Genomic DNA, 15,640 nt, shown 5'->3' with positions numbered 1-15,640 from the left:
AGGAGCATTCTCTCTGGCAGCGGCTTTTCTCTTGGCGATCTATATTGGATTGTTGTCTGAACCCATCGATAATCAGTGTTAATCTGAGCCTTAGACTCTAATGTGTGTAGGGACCTTACGGGAATAAAAAAGTCTTGTCTGTAGGAGCCAAAGTTGGCAATTGTAGGGGCCACAGACCACTCTGATGCCAAGCCATGCTCATTACAGTTGGCCTTAGTCCTCTTGGTGTAGAAAGGACCCCTTTACCCTCAAAGCCTCCCCATTCTCTCGCACAGTGCATGCAAGGAGAGGCCTAACCAACATGATCTATTGACAAATTGTAAAATGAAAGGCCAAAGGATGGGGAGGCAAAGCACGATTGAGCTATGTGAATGTACTAGGGGTCCAGTGTTAGGGCTCATGCAAACATCCATGCCAATAGGTACAAGCATGAGCCGCTAATGTACAGACTGGCCACGGCACTCCCAACCCAACCACGACAGCTCAATATATTTCTATGAGGATGGCCAGTCCGAGATTGGACCGAAATCCACGGACGTCTGTATGAGCCATTAGGGCAACTCATGCCCAGAGATTTCCCTGCACTCCACTAATTTACTATTACCATATAATGCAGATTTACACAATACAAGGTGAAGAATTGAGATATGACACAGATCATATTTCTAAAGATTTATTTAAAGCACTGACAGGTTGCCTGGAAGTAAAAAGCTTTTTCTTGGGAATTGTATAAACAGTATTGCAGCACAAGATATTGCTATTAAGTTTTCTTTGCAAACTAGACTGAAGTAAAACCACTGTCGTTCACAAGTAAGACGTCACTCTGCAAAATCCCCAAAAGACTAATCCCCCTCTACAGCAGGCTTAGGCAACCGATAGTTCTCCAACTGCGAAGGAACTAGAAGTCCCAGCATGCCCTAACAGTTGGAGAACTACGTGTTGCCTACCTCCGCTTCTGAAGGAAGTCTATCCTCCCGCTCTTGGAGTAACAGCAAAAGGCACTTGAAAGCTGGTTTTCTTCAAAGTTTGAACACAGGGGACAATATTACTTTGCTGGAATATCAGGAATAAGTTCGGATTTTAGTCTTCATAGTCATCATGGTGCTGGGAACTTTCATTAATGACCTGTGAAAAGAAAATAATATCATTCAGGTTAAGTTGTATTGCACTCCAGAATTCTGCTGGTTGCTATTGGATACAGTCAACAAGCTTGTCGACAGACACACCCCTAACAGCTGAACTAAGTTCTAGATTGCAGTAGATTTTTCCTAGACTGGACACTTACAAAAATAGAAATACCTTACTTAGCTCTTTGAACACATGAAGCCAGCAAGGAATGCTGGGAGATGTCAGCTCTGAAGCCAGTAGAATTGTGAATTCAGCTCTGAATTATAAGCTGTAAATCAATTCGGATATAACAACTGCACCTAGAGTACGACCCGTAAATAAGCAAGCAAAACACTAGTTCCCCACTGAGGGTAAAGCACATTAATTGTACAGTGTGTGAAAAAAAAACTTATAAACATGAACCAAAACATATAAAACACTGATAACTTTATATTAACACTATAACTTCCCTTCTATGTCAGGATTAAAGGGAATCTGTCAACAGGTTTTGCTGTGTAATCCGAGAGCAGCATGATGTAGGGACAGAGATGAGACTCTGATTCGGGGGATGTGTCACTTAGTCCTGCTCTGTGAAACCCCGCCTCCACTACTGATTGGCAGATTTCTGCCTATGCACAGTGTACACAGAAAGCTGCCAATCAGTGATGTGGGCAGGGTTATACAGGGCTCAGCATTTAGAGAACAGCTAGATCTGCCGCGGATAAAACAAGGAATTTATTACAACTGCACCAAGCAGCCCAGTAAGTGATACATCGCTGGAATTAGGCTCTATTGCCCTTTATTATGCTGCTCTCAGATTACATAGCTAAAACCTGCTGACAGATTCCCTTTTAAGGGACAAGAAACTTTTCTAGTACAGTATAAGATCTGGATAAGCTAGCAGAACCTAAATGCTACGCCTTCATACAATGATACGTTTTCAAACATTTTTTTAGCTGAAATTAACCCTAATGATTTACCTACACATAAACGCTGACTGCTTACAGGTCAACCTGTTCAATGGAAGGATCAATTTATAAACCCCACTGATGTGACTTTCTGACATGGGGTCATTGTAAAATGCACCCACCATTTGCACCTTTGCAATTCTCTATAAAAGAGTGGCTTTAATGAATAGAAAATCCATACTGGCACCACCCGAAACACTAGAGCAGGGGTGGGGAACCTCAGACCTACGGGCCATTTATGGCACTCGATGATCTTTTATTCAGGCCCCCGGGGACGGCAGTGCTACAGCCCTCGAGGGATGATATAAATATCCAAATTGCCCTTGGTAGAAAAAAGAGTCCCCGCCCCTGCACTAAAGACTACCTTTGGTCCCATTTGTATATATAAGATTTACCCATACACCTACCTGACCATCTCTGGTCTCCACGGTCTTGATCAGAAGTGTTCTTTTAGAGTGAGATTCTGACACTGGGTGGGAGTCCAGGTTACTTTCTGCAAAAAAAATGTTTTTTCTTATATGTCAGAAATCGGTTATAATAACACTGGAAAAAGTACAGTTAGAAATTAGTACTATTGAAAACAATCAACAGTCTAGTTGTCAAACAATAAAGGACTGAGGGGTGGGACAGTACAGGACTGCGGGGAGGTATAGTACATGACTGTGGGGAGGTATAGTACAGGACTGTGGGGAGGTATAGTACAGGACTGTGGGGAGGTATAGTACAGGACTGCGGGGAGGTATAGTACAGGACTGTGGGGAGGTATAGTACAGGACTGCGGGGAGGTATAGTACAGGACTGTGGGGAGGTATAGTACAGGACTGTGGGGAGGATATAATACAGGACTGCGGGGAGGTATAGTACAGGACTGCGGGGAGATATAGTACAGGACTGTGGGGAGGTATAGTACAGGACTGTGGGGAGGTATAGTACAGGACTGCGGGGAGGTATAGTACAGGACTGTGGGGAGGTATAGTACAGGACTGTGGGGAGGATATAATACAGGACTGCGGGGAGGTATAGTACAGGACTGCGGGGAGATATAGTACAGGACTGCGAGGAGGTATAGTACAGGACTGTGGGGAGGTATAGTACAGGACTGTGGGGAGGTATAGTGCAGGACTGCGGGGAGGTATAGTGCAGGACTGCGGGGAGGTATAGTGCAGGACTGCGGGGAGCTATAGTACAGGACTGTGGGGAGGTATAGTGCAGGACTGCGGGGAGGTATAGTGCAGGACTGCGGGGAGCTATAGTACAGGACTGTGGGGAGCTATAGTACAGGACTGTGGGGAGCTATAGTACAGGACTGTAGGGAGGTATAATACAGGACTGCGGGGAGGTGTATTACACGACTGTGGAGTTGTAGCACAGGATTGCGGGGAGGTATAGTACAGGACTGCGGGAAGGTACAGTACAGGACTGCGGGGAGGTATAGTACAGGACTGCGGGGAGGTATAGTACAGGACTGTGGGGAGGATATAATACAGGACTGCGGGGAGATATAGTACAGGACTGCGGGGAGATATAGTACAGGACTGCGGGGAGGTATAGTACAGGACTGTGGGGAGGTATAGTACAGGACTGTGGGGAGGTATAGTGCAGGACTGCGGGGAGGTATAGTGCAGGACTGCGGGGAGGTATAGTGCAGGACTGCGGGGAGGTATAGTACAGGACTGTGGGGAGGTATAGTGCAGGATTGCGGGGAGGTATAGTACAGGACTGAAGGGAGGTGTAGTAGAGGACTGCGGGGAGGTATAGTACAGGATTGCGGGGAGATATAGTACAGGACTGCAGGGAGATATAGTACAGGACTGCAGGGATATATAGTACAGGACTGCAGGGAGATATAGTACAGGACTGCGGGGAGATATAGTACAGGACTGCGGGGAGGTATAGTACAGGACTGCGGGGAGGTATAGGACAGGACTGCAGGGAGATATAGGACAGGACTGCAGGGAGATATAGTACAGGACTGCAGGGAGATATAGTACAGGACTGCGGGGAGCTATAGTACAGGACTGCGGGGAGATATAGTACAGGACTGCGGGGAGGTATAGTACAGGACTGCAGGGAGATATAGTACAGGACTGCAGGGAGATATAGTACAGGACTGCGGGGAGGTATAGTGCAGGACTGTGGGGAGGTATAGTACAGGACTGCGGGGAGGTATAGTACAGGACTGCGGAGTTATAGTACAGGATTGTGGGAAGGTATAGTACAGGACTGCAGGGAGATATAGTACAGGACTGCAGGGAGGTGTAATACAGGACTGCAGGGAGGTGTAATACAGGACTGCAGGGAGGTATAGTACAGGACTGCAGGGAGGTATAATACAGGACTGCAGGGAGATATAGTACAGGACTGCAGGGAGGTGTAGTACAGGACTGCAAGGAGGTGTAGTACAGGACTGTGGAGGTATAGTACAGGACTGAAAGGGTATGCTGGTATGAATCTACTGTAGAAAAGTGAAAAGTGCCCTGTTAACACTGCAGTTATCAGCCCACAATGTACTGTTTTTTCCTATGGGCGGAGGGAATCATCTACCAGACACCTCCAGCATTGCTCCTCTGTAAAAAAATTTAAAAATCTTCCTATATCACATAAACATGTCCTCCGTTGTAAAGGAACAGTATATACTCAAGTGACAGAAAATCGCACAAAATTAATTATTGCCTTTGAAATTTTACAAAAAATAATAATTACCTCTCAAGCTCATGCTGGAAAAAGAATGAACTGGAATAGTAATTCTGCAAAAATAAAAAAAAGTAATTAATCCAATTTGTAACATAAAGATATGTGTGATCCAGATGCCACGGTAGTTTTCCTGTTACCTGCTCTCCTCGCCTTCCAGCAGTTTTCTGTAAGTTGCAATTTCAATATCGAGCGCCATCTTCACGTTGAGCAGATCCTGGTACTCGCGCAGGTGGCGAGCCATCTCCTCCTTCATGTTCTGAATCTCCTCTTGCAGACGGTTGATAGTGTCCTGGTAGTTAGCAGCTTCAAGGGCGAAGTTCTCTTCCATCTCACGCATTTGACGGTCGTAGGATTCATTCTGGAACACAATGAAAATTAATTGAAAGATTGTGATAACAAAATAGAAAGAATTGTTGTTCGCCTTCACAACATCTTTTATGTTTTTGTTTTTTTTTGTCTTTTGTGGGACGAGTTGTAGTTTTGTATGGAACCATTCATTTTACCATATAATGTACTGAAAAATGTTAAACATATTCCAAGTGTGATGAAATGGTTAAAAAAAAAATGCAATTCCACCTTTTTGGGTGGGAAGTTTGTTTTTACAGCATTCATTGTGTAGTAAAAAATGACCTGGGAACATGATTGTCCATGTCAGTCTGATTATGGAGATACCAAACATGCATCAGTTTTTTTCGAGTTAAGTGATGAATAAAAAAAAATCAGAATATGATATGAAAAAAAATATTTTGCTTTGTGTCACCATTTTCTGATACTTGTATAATTTTTATTTTTCTGTTCATGGGGCTGTTTATTTTTTTTTTTTGCTTTCTTTACTTTTATCGGGGGATGGGGGAAGTGGTGTGAGTTTTGATCTGATCTATTTTTTTGCTTTTTTTTTACATTATTAGTTAGTCCCCTTAGGGGATTCAACCTGCAATTGTTTGATCTCTTCTGCTATTAATACTAGTAATACTGTGGTGCAGTGAAAATCTCTGTCTCCTATGGCGCTCAGCCTACAGCTGAGCTTCACCGGACGACCAAGGTCACAGCAACCGGGGTCTTCAGCAGACCCACGGCTGTCATTGTAACTCATTGGTCCCCAGCGATCTCTTTGTGGGGGGCAGATGGGATCCAATGCGTGAGGACACGAGTGCTAATTCCATTTAAACGCTGCTGTCAGACATTTACAGTGGCATATAAATGGTTAACAGCAGCAACCAAAACTCGGACCTGGCTTTCAGAGACAGATGGTGGCTATTTAATATAGTAGATTGGAGGTCTACTCCTGAGCCCCCTCCACAAGTGAGGACCCTTTCCCAGGACGTGAATAACATGTCTATATGTGAGAAGGGGTTAAGATTGTTTGCAACGTTACTTTATTATGCATTTCAGTGGCGATGGAGCAGTAAAAATGTCTTTATGCAATAGATATAATGCATTATATGATATTACTTACAGATCCTTTCATTGCATCAATCTCACAGGTCAGGGCCTGGATCTGTCTGCGGTAGTCATTAGTATCCTGCTTAGCTTGACGCAAGGCATCATTGTTGCGGGTAGCAGCTTCAGACAGGTCAGCAAACTGCAAAAATAAAAAGGTTTTAGTTAATTAAAGCCTAGCTGTCATTTCAGGTGACTGTTCAGAATAAGCTGTTGTGTGTGTTTGTGAGGAATGACATTATTTCTGGCTATTATGTGACTTGTATCCTGTTTTCCCCTTTGCAGACTCCATCTTTAGTTTTCAGTTGTCTCTGAGCTGGTGGGTGCAGATTAGCTGCTATAATGTCTCCCATACACAGCACACTCTCCAGTCTCTACAAAACAGACCCTGAAATGTAGCAGCAGCATGGAAAGGACATTATACAGTAGTACTGAACAGTGTAGCTGTAAATCCAGCTCTTTACTAAAATAAACACCTCGCAGCTACATAGGTCTGTGTGTGACTGTCTGTGACTCTTTTTCAACCTTCTTCTCACTTTGCTCCCTCCTTCCTCCACAATTCGCTCCTCTTCATAGTCCTCAATAGACAGCTGTAATCTGATCCCTCAGTGAGCTGGTAGTCCATCTTGTATTGGCCAAACTGGATTTTAGCTATTTTTTAGAGTGAATGATGAGTTCATGAAGCAAAGGGAAGGAGAAGTGGCTCATAAGTGAAGAATGAGGCATATTTCTCTGATAGGATATGATATATTACAAATTTCTTATATTTACTTGTATCACAAACTTATGCAAAGTTTGTTGAAACGACATTGACCATTTAAGAAGAGTTTGAAAAGAAACTTTTTCTTTTATACAAAGTCAACCTCAGCTACAAGCTGCCATGCAATTAACGAAGTTTTGTTCTATTAGTGCATATAGATATCTTAGGACTGATCTTGTGCTTTGTATCCCCCTGGATAAGTCAGCGCAAAAGTCTTTGGCCCCTTCATATTTTACATAGGAAATCTCATACTTGTGTATTTCCCCTCTTACCTTGGACTTGTACCATTCTTCTGCATCTTGCAGATTCTTAGCAGCAACATTCTCATACTGCTGGCGGACATCACGAAGAGCGGATGTGAGATCTGGTTTGGCGACATCCATGTCAATCTGGACATGTTGTTCCTGAAGTTGAGCTTGAAGTTCACGGATTTCCTGAGAAAAACAATAAAGAAGTGTTATAAATGCAATAAATATATATGTGTGTGTAAGAGACAAACATGAAAAACAACTTTAGCTTCCGGCTCAGCACCATGAAAAATGGTAAGCATGGTGGGAATGATCCATGAGCGATACTGATACCACGAGTGGGCTGACAAAGCTTTGGGTTTCCTTGATGGAACAAGTGATGTCACCACATCTCAGATTACATCATTTAGTCTCTGCTGCTGCTTTCCATTAGTTGGTAGAGTTGAGCAAAGAAATTTGCAGGACCCTGGTCTAGCAGCCACGTTGGTAGTACATGGACACCAGACCAATGACCTGTGAACCTTTTCCTACCTGTCAGCACACTCGTTGCTTCTTCTGATTAGTAAGCCTGGTGCAATGTCATGCATACATCATGCCACAACTATGACATTACTCCGGGCCTACTAATTAGAAGAGACACCAAGGAAGGTGGCAAGCAGGAGGAGGTTCGCAAGGCTTGGGTCTGGTGGCCACGTTTTGATCAACTCCTGAAAACAGAAGGTCAGGCATGGTAAAACCCAACACTCTAATCTTTCTTTCACTCAACATCGACATCAAGGGATGGTTGGGACATGCCCATATCCATTAGATGATTGGCTGGTTTACCCAAAATTGGCATTCATTTAATGTGCATGGCCACCGATGGAAAGTAGCACTGAGGTTCGGAGGTGTTAATATACCAAGACATCTGAAAATTTAGCTATGATCATTTTCTAATCTCTGAGGACCGCAAGGTGAAAAAGATAGCAGAGAAAACTGAGTATAAGATTACAGAAACAGCTATGGATGTGCTGTAACCAGTAAGACTGTAAAAGGGACAGTAGTCTTCATGGAACTTCATTCTAGACCAAAGAAACCTACTTCTGGCTCCTTGTCACAAGTGCACCTCTTGGGACCATGGATAACGTTTTGTATTCTCAGTGGATATATTTTTTTTACTTTGAATGGTGCAATATATCACATTTATCCTGAAGATGCCTAATGTAAAGTACGCTCCACTTGTCTTGAAGAATTTTTTGGGGGGACTTACCTCATCGTGTAACTTTTTCAGGAAAATAATTTCTTCTTGGAGAGATTCCAGTTTGCGTTCCAAGTCGACACGAGCCAGACAAGCATTGTCTACATCCTAGGGGCAAGAAAGAAAAAGTTTCTTCAGAGATTTTAGATATTTATAGGTTTGATTTAGGTCTTCTTCATCAAGGTACAACTCTGGGGTGAAGACTCCACCCTCGGTAATCACTAGTAGTCAGTCTGTTTTATCTCTTCATTTTGGTCCGGTGGCAGAATGCACCAATTTTTTGAGACTTTGAAGCCCTTTTAGGGAACCCGTCTCCTCTCCTGACATGTCTGTGTAGAAAATAATTGTATTTCCCAAGAAATAACAAATCTGGAGCATCTTTTCTACCATACCTTCTGTTACTCCTGGAAATATATGAGTAAATTGTCAAGTGGATTTTACCACTTCCCTTGTCCATGAGATGTGACAGCACTTATAGAACACTGTCAGAATTTTTAAAGACCCACCACATTGACAAGGGCGAGTGTAACAAAAAGGAGGAAGCAAAGGGTCAAAAGCGTGAAAAACAAAATCAACCTATATGATTCCTGTATGAGATTGGAGGACAATTGGACTATTCCTATAAAATTCATATACTGCCTGAAGAAGGCGTTTATATAAATAGGATCCCCCACTTAAAAGGTCTAATGGTTTATGGCAGGTGGAAGCAACCTCCGAAGCTCCAGCCGTGGTGACAATTCAACTACCAACATGCTGGTAGTTGTAGTTTCTCAACAGCTGGAGTTTCGGAGGTTGCTGTGACTCCCACGGGTGTCTTGAGATACTACCAGATTGTAGAGAAGAAGGTTTTTCCCAGTGCTCCTCCAGCATGACCATAACTTAATGGTAACGTCACCAAGAACATAAACCGTCATCCTCCTGATAAGAAGACATTGCTGCGGTTTGAAGATTTCTATACAAATATTCTGCAAATATGACCAGAACTTATATCTTCAAATGGATTTTCATAGGATGGCGAGCGATGCGCTCAGCTTTATCTGCTCATTTCAGCCATTAACTTCTGAACATAAATATAGAGCGATGACTTTATAGCATTCCCTACAATGACAGAACAGTCACTAATTATGTGCTCTCTCTATGAGACCCCCACCCAATGTATTACTGATTGGCATCACTCATGTCAATGAGTCTTTATGAAAGACCACAACTCAAAGACCCCCTGTGTGTGGATGACTGCTATGGGAACCAAATGTGTCACTGACTAATCTCCATTGTATTATTGACCGCTCCTCAATAATGGAGCTCTGTGCCACAGATATAGATAGATAGATAGATAGATAGATAGATAGATAGATAGATAGATAGATAGATATGAGGATAGATAGACAGATAGATAGATAGATAGATAGAAGATAGATAGATAGATATGAGGATAGATAGAAGATAGATATATAGATATGAGGATAGATAGAAGATAGATAGATATGAAGATAGATAGATAGAAGATAGATAGATAGATATGAGGATAGATAGAAGATAGATAGATAGAAGATAGATAGATAGATATGAGGATAGATAGAAGATAGATAGATAGATAGATAGATAGATAGATAGATATGAGATAGATAATAGATAGATAGATAGATAGAAGATAGATAGATAGATAGATAGATAGATAGATAGATATGAGGATAGATAGAAGATAGATAGAAGATAGATAGATAGATATGAGGACAGATAGAAGATAGATAGATAGAAGATAGATAGATAGATATGAGGATAGATAGAAGATAGATAGATAGATATGAGATAGATAATAGATAGATAGATAGATAGATATGAAGATAGATAGAAGATAGATAGATAGATATGAGGATAGATAGATAGATAGATAGATAGTGTTACACACAAGACAGCTATAGACTGGGAGACAGTCTATTTTGGGTAAGTCCTTATACATTGAGTAGATTGTGGATGTGAATATAAAGTATGTTACATGACCCCTCCATAAGGGTCTGACTGGACAACCTCAAGCCCAGCAGGATGCAGAATGGAGCAGTGGTTACGTGCACTCTCTGTCATAAGGTTAGAACCCGTGACCTCCAGAGGATCTGAATTTTCTATATTGGACCGCACCAATCACATCGGCCTCTATTCAGACCATCTTTGCATATGTCTGAGCCAGACAAGGGGAGAGGACATAAGCAGAAAATAGTAGACAGTGTTCAGGCTTGTGTAATGCAAAAAACAACTTCTTTTATTCTGCCATACAGGATGCAACGTTTACAGTATCACCCAAGCCTGGACGTTGTACATTATTTTCTACTTGTACATATTTCCAAGTGAGCTCCTTGGGATTTGGGACCAAGCGTCACCTTATAGGTAAAAATACCCAGACTCTTACTTATCCAAGACGAGTGCTGCGGGCAATCCTTTTCTTACTATTGAGGGGACAGGAAATGTCAAAGTTCCTCCTTTACATCTCTACGATGTGCATTCATTTCTTGGATGTTAGGAGTTGTAGTCACACGGCCACATTTTGCATTTACATTGAATTTAAGGGAAAAATTCTGCTTTGCCATGAAATCAAAAGGGTTAAGCGCTGCTGTGGGTGGGACGCGTTGGCACATCAGCTATCTCCGGATTGCACAACCTAATTTTTTTTTTTTCATCCGCGTGTTCGTTAGCTCCTCAACAGGAAAGTTATGTAATGCACAAGATCTACTGCCTGCAGAAAATCATATTATATGTGCAATATATATATATATATATATATATATATATATATATATATATATATATATATATCTATATATCTATATATACATATATATATCTAAATATATATACACGATACGATACACTTTATTGATCCCGAGGGAAATTATAGTATAACATATATATGTATGGTTTTGGCTTTTTTCATGGCCATCTAATGAAAATGAATAGAAAATGTAATTTCCTTTGCATCCCACACATAATAAAATGCTGCAAGCAACAAAACCCTACAATAATCCCACAGAGCGAGGAGCTTTTCTTCCAGGCTATTGGTCTAGTTCCCACATTCCACAGAGAAGGCGTGAGAAAGCAGCAGCGCTTGTCAGGAGAGGAAACAGATGGGCCTTTTGCTCTATGGCTGCAGTGTTAGATACTTTTGTGCTGGGCCATGCGGAGGGGACGCCTCTTTGTGTAAAGGAATGGGCGATGGGAGTGAAGACACAGACTGAGGACCCTTTAAGGATCACACAAGGGGAGGCTATTGTGTGCAATCCTCTAGGAACTAAATGCTGAGTGCTCGTGTATCCTGCGGCAGAGCTACTTATTCTGCTGCTTGTCTTTTAGTCTTGAGACCATGGAAGACTAAACTAGTCTTGTTAGAATATCTGATAGAGTTATGAGCCTTCTCATTAATGGGTCCCATAAAGGGGAGGACTGTCACGCCCTCTCTATGGGCCCGAGCTGCTTAGTATTAGGGGACCACGTGGAACTGACTCATCCTTATATTACATGGAAAAGGTTAAATGTGATATTACATGTAACGGAGGCTGTTAGAAAACAAATCCACGGTAATCACTCCAATGTGAGGACTGTATCATTCATAAAAAGGGTTTTCATGGTGAAAAAATAATTTGTCATAAATATTATTTTTTTTTAATCTGATATAAATGCTGCTGTCCTCCTGAATCCAGCGTTGTTTTTCTTTTGTTCCTGCGCCTCTCCGTTCCTGAGATACGGCCTTCTCTTCCATGTATGTAAAACTAGTCTTGTTAACTAAGTGGGCGTGGTCCTCCACTCTTGTTTGTGGGCGTGTTCTTGAGGACCACACCCACTTAGCTAACAAGACTAGTTTTACATTTAAGGAAAAGAGGGCCGTATCTCAGGAACGGAGAGGCGCAGGAACAAAAGAAAAACAATGCCGGATTCAGGAGAACAGCGGCATTTACAACAGATTAAAAAATTACCTATTTATGACAAATTCTTATTTCACCATGAAAACTCTTTTTTATGAATGAAACAGTCCTGGCACTGGAGTGATTACTGTGGATTTAGCTTCTAAATTTGCAGCTTCTGTTACAAGTAATATCACATTTTACCTTTTCCGGGTCCTTTTTCAAGGAGCAAAACAAGACAGTTCAAAGATGGGCCTGAAGAGGTGGAGCATTGGAATCCTTGTGTCATGCCCCTCCCACTAAAGTATATAAGTGATTACATATAATAATAGTTAATATATAGTATTGCAATCTCCACAATTCTTTTTTTAAATTTCTATATACAACACAAAGTTACCTTAATCATCAAGTATTTTATCGTAGAGCTGAGCGCAAGCTATTGTTCTCTATTATCAGCTACTCAAGATGTTCTTCTAAAAAGATCGAGAAAAAAAATCCACTTTTCCCGAATTTTTTAAACTCCAGTTTTAAGAACCACCGGAAACATTGTATATGTGCAACTGATATTAGCAGCAACTTTTTTATAATAATAATTAATTATTTAATTTATACAGTTGGCCACTAGGGGGCACAGAAGAGAAAAGCCTCATGGTGACAACAGGAAAGAAGGGGGTGTCAGTCAGCATTTCCTGAGGGGTGTTTTCGAGTATCACATCTGCAAAGCCACAAACCTGTCGGAACGACTGAAGATTGCTCTCGGCTTCTTCTTTCTGAATCATTTCATCCTGTAGCCTAGAAGCAAAAAAAAAAAAAAAAATGAAAAAAATTAATAATAATTTTAATCCTACAAGAATAAAATAAGAGACCAAAAATGTATAATTTTTATCCTAGAAGGAATGAAAGAAGAGACCCCGCCCATCAAAAAAAGAATGTTGCCTAACAAAGAGGTCAAGTCAGCTTCCAAAAAGTCACATCTAAATGTTATAAAGACTCATAATCCCTACAGATTGTAGCAGAGTTGATTTATTTTGATGTAGCAAAGTTGAGTTTGTCTTTCTGGGATGAGTTTTACACAAAGTTACAACTAAACTTTGCATAGTAATAACTAATAATATCTCCAGAACATAGCACCGAATGAAATGAATTCTATTAATTGATTATCTGATGGGATATTAAACAAGAATTGTGTTACCCCATACATATAAAACTTTTCCAACTCTCACCATCATTCTGCAAGCTAGGCCCCAATCCTGATTCTGACCTGCCACACCCATCCAGACATGGACCTACAGACCAGACAGTTTTGCAGCCAAGATCTCTCTTTCTCTTGCCTGGGGCACCACCACTAGGATCCCAGCCCTAATATTATCCTGCATGGCTGGAGTTTTTCATCTTTTCTGTTTGGACCAGCAAACTAAACACTGATGGATAAAGTGCCCCTTGTTCCAAGCCAAAAAAACATTAACCCTAATGGTTAGAGCCGGCCTGACCTAGATACTTCAACAACTTTTCTTGGCAAGAAACTTTTCCTCTTTTTTTAGGCCACAGGTTTATGAAAATGAGTCAATCTGAGAATTTAGTAAAGTAATTTAAGGAGAAAAAAAAAACAAGGCTTTCATCATACTGGAGAAAGGAATCATTGAGTGGTGCAAAACAAGAAACTTTGTAAATATTTACACAACAGATTGAGGAAAGTTTAACCTTCAAGAAGAAACTTTAGACCTAACTATTCACTGGAAGCAAGGATCATCAAGCTACGACTTGCCTACATTGGACGCATCATACAAAAAGAGCAATCACTGGAGAAGGACATCATGGTCGGAAGAATAGAAGGAAAAAAGGGAAGCGAAAGACCAGCAACCTGATGGCTTGATACTATCAAGACCCTGGTGGACCTATCTAGGCTTGCACAAGATCGATCTTCCTACAGATTGTTTATCCATCAAGTAGTCATGGCTGGAGATGGAGCTTTTAAATAAATATAGACAAAGGATGTGTGCAGCATTGTATCAGTCAATGGCAAGAAACTTACTTTTCTCTGAGTCTTTGCAGATCATCTCCCAGGTTGTCTCTCTCCACTTCCACCCTGGCTTTCTCATTAGTCAGAAGATCCACTTGCCTCCTGAGGTCCCTCATTTCTTCTTCATATAGGTCCCCCACCCTGGAGGTCCCCTTTCCTTTCAGCTGTTCTAATTCAGCCAAAAGTATCTTGTTCTGCTGCTCCAGGAACCGAACTTTGTCAATGAAGTTGGCAAACCTGTCATTGAGCTCCTGCATCTCAGCCTTCTCATTGGTCCTGTTGGCTTTGAACTCCAAGTTGATGGCATCTGCCAGGGAGAAGTCTACACTATCTGCCAGCCTGGCTGGAGGAAGACTGCTCCTCAGCCTGACAGAAGAAGACTTGGTCAAAGTAGCTGGGGAAGAAGAGGTTGTGTAGACCACTCTGCTGGTGAGACCACCACCACTGCTGTATCCAGGGCGGTAGGCACTGCCCACGGTGTACCTGTTGCTGGAGGTGACATAGCGACTTCCAGAAGAGCTGGATCTGGGGTTCCCCCCAAAGAGTCTCTTGTATGAAGACTTGGTACTCATGGTGAGCAGATATTCCTTTGTATGAGGTGGCAATGCAGACTGCAGTGGTCCCCTGTGCAGACCAGTCAGTGCTTCAGCAGGAGACAGAAGTGGCATCTAGGCTGGCATTTATACTGCAGATAACGGCACAGGGGTGAGGAGTGATGCCACAGGCGACCAATCTGCTGTGCTTCATGGGGACCTTCACTAATCCACAGCCAATAGAAACACACTGGGCTGGACCTAAGAGCTGGAGCATCGTTATTTGTCTGCTGGCAGTGAGATCTCAACTTCTGCGAAACTTTTTTTTTTAACTTCTAAAAGTTTTCAAAAGTTTCTTCCAACTTCTGCGCGCTGTAAAGAAAAGTGCCAAAACCTTCTAAAAACAGGCTGGGGGCAATGGGACACAAAGAATATTTATTTGTGACACTGTAGAATGCAATAATGCCAGGGCATGTTGATATTTGTAGTACTACAATAGCATCACTGTGGACTAATAGTTCTGGGATGTTATGCCAGGGTTTTGCAGGGTTGACAGCTGCTGCTCCACCATGATTGATACATAATACTAATGGCACATGCTGGGATTTGTAGTTCCACAGCATGAAGCCTCATGATAAGCAATACAAGAAACTTTCTAGAATGGATAATTGATACATAATACTAATGGCACATGCTGGGATTTGTTGTTCCACAGCATGAAGCCTCATGATAAGCAATACAAG

At 41.8% G+C, this 15,640-nt stretch overlaps 1 protein-coding gene across 1 annotated transcript; it reads right to left on the bottom strand.

Annotated features, from left to right (window-relative positions):
- Window positions 1-657: 657 nt before the first annotated feature.
- VIM (vimentin) lies at window positions 658-15,047 on the bottom strand. Its single transcript, XM_073677459.1, has 9 exons — window positions 14,377-15,047; window positions 13,076-13,136; window positions 8,467-8,562; window positions 7,242-7,403; window positions 6,226-6,351; window positions 4,907-5,127; window positions 4,779-4,822; window positions 2,483-2,568; window positions 658-1,125 (listed from the first exon to the last, which is right to left on the bottom strand). Exons 1-9 carry the CDS (start codon window positions 15,030-15,032, stop codon window positions 1,081-1,083), a joined length of 1,497 nt encoding a protein of 498 aa, XP_073533560.1. The 5' UTR covers window positions 15,033-15,047; the 3' UTR covers window positions 658-1,080.
- Between the last annotated feature and the right edge of the window lie 593 nt (window positions 15,048-15,640).

Source organism: Phyllobates terribilis, unplaced genomic scaffold (assembly GCF_046119375.1).
Source record: "Phyllobates terribilis strain yellow unplaced genomic scaffold, ASM4611937v1 Scaffold_4__5_contigs__length_816908805, whole genome shotgun sequence".
Lineage (NCBI taxonomy): Eukaryota > Metazoa > Chordata > Amphibia > Anura > Dendrobatidae > Phyllobates > Phyllobates terribilis.
This window is presented reverse-complemented; position numbering and strand designations above follow the sequence as displayed.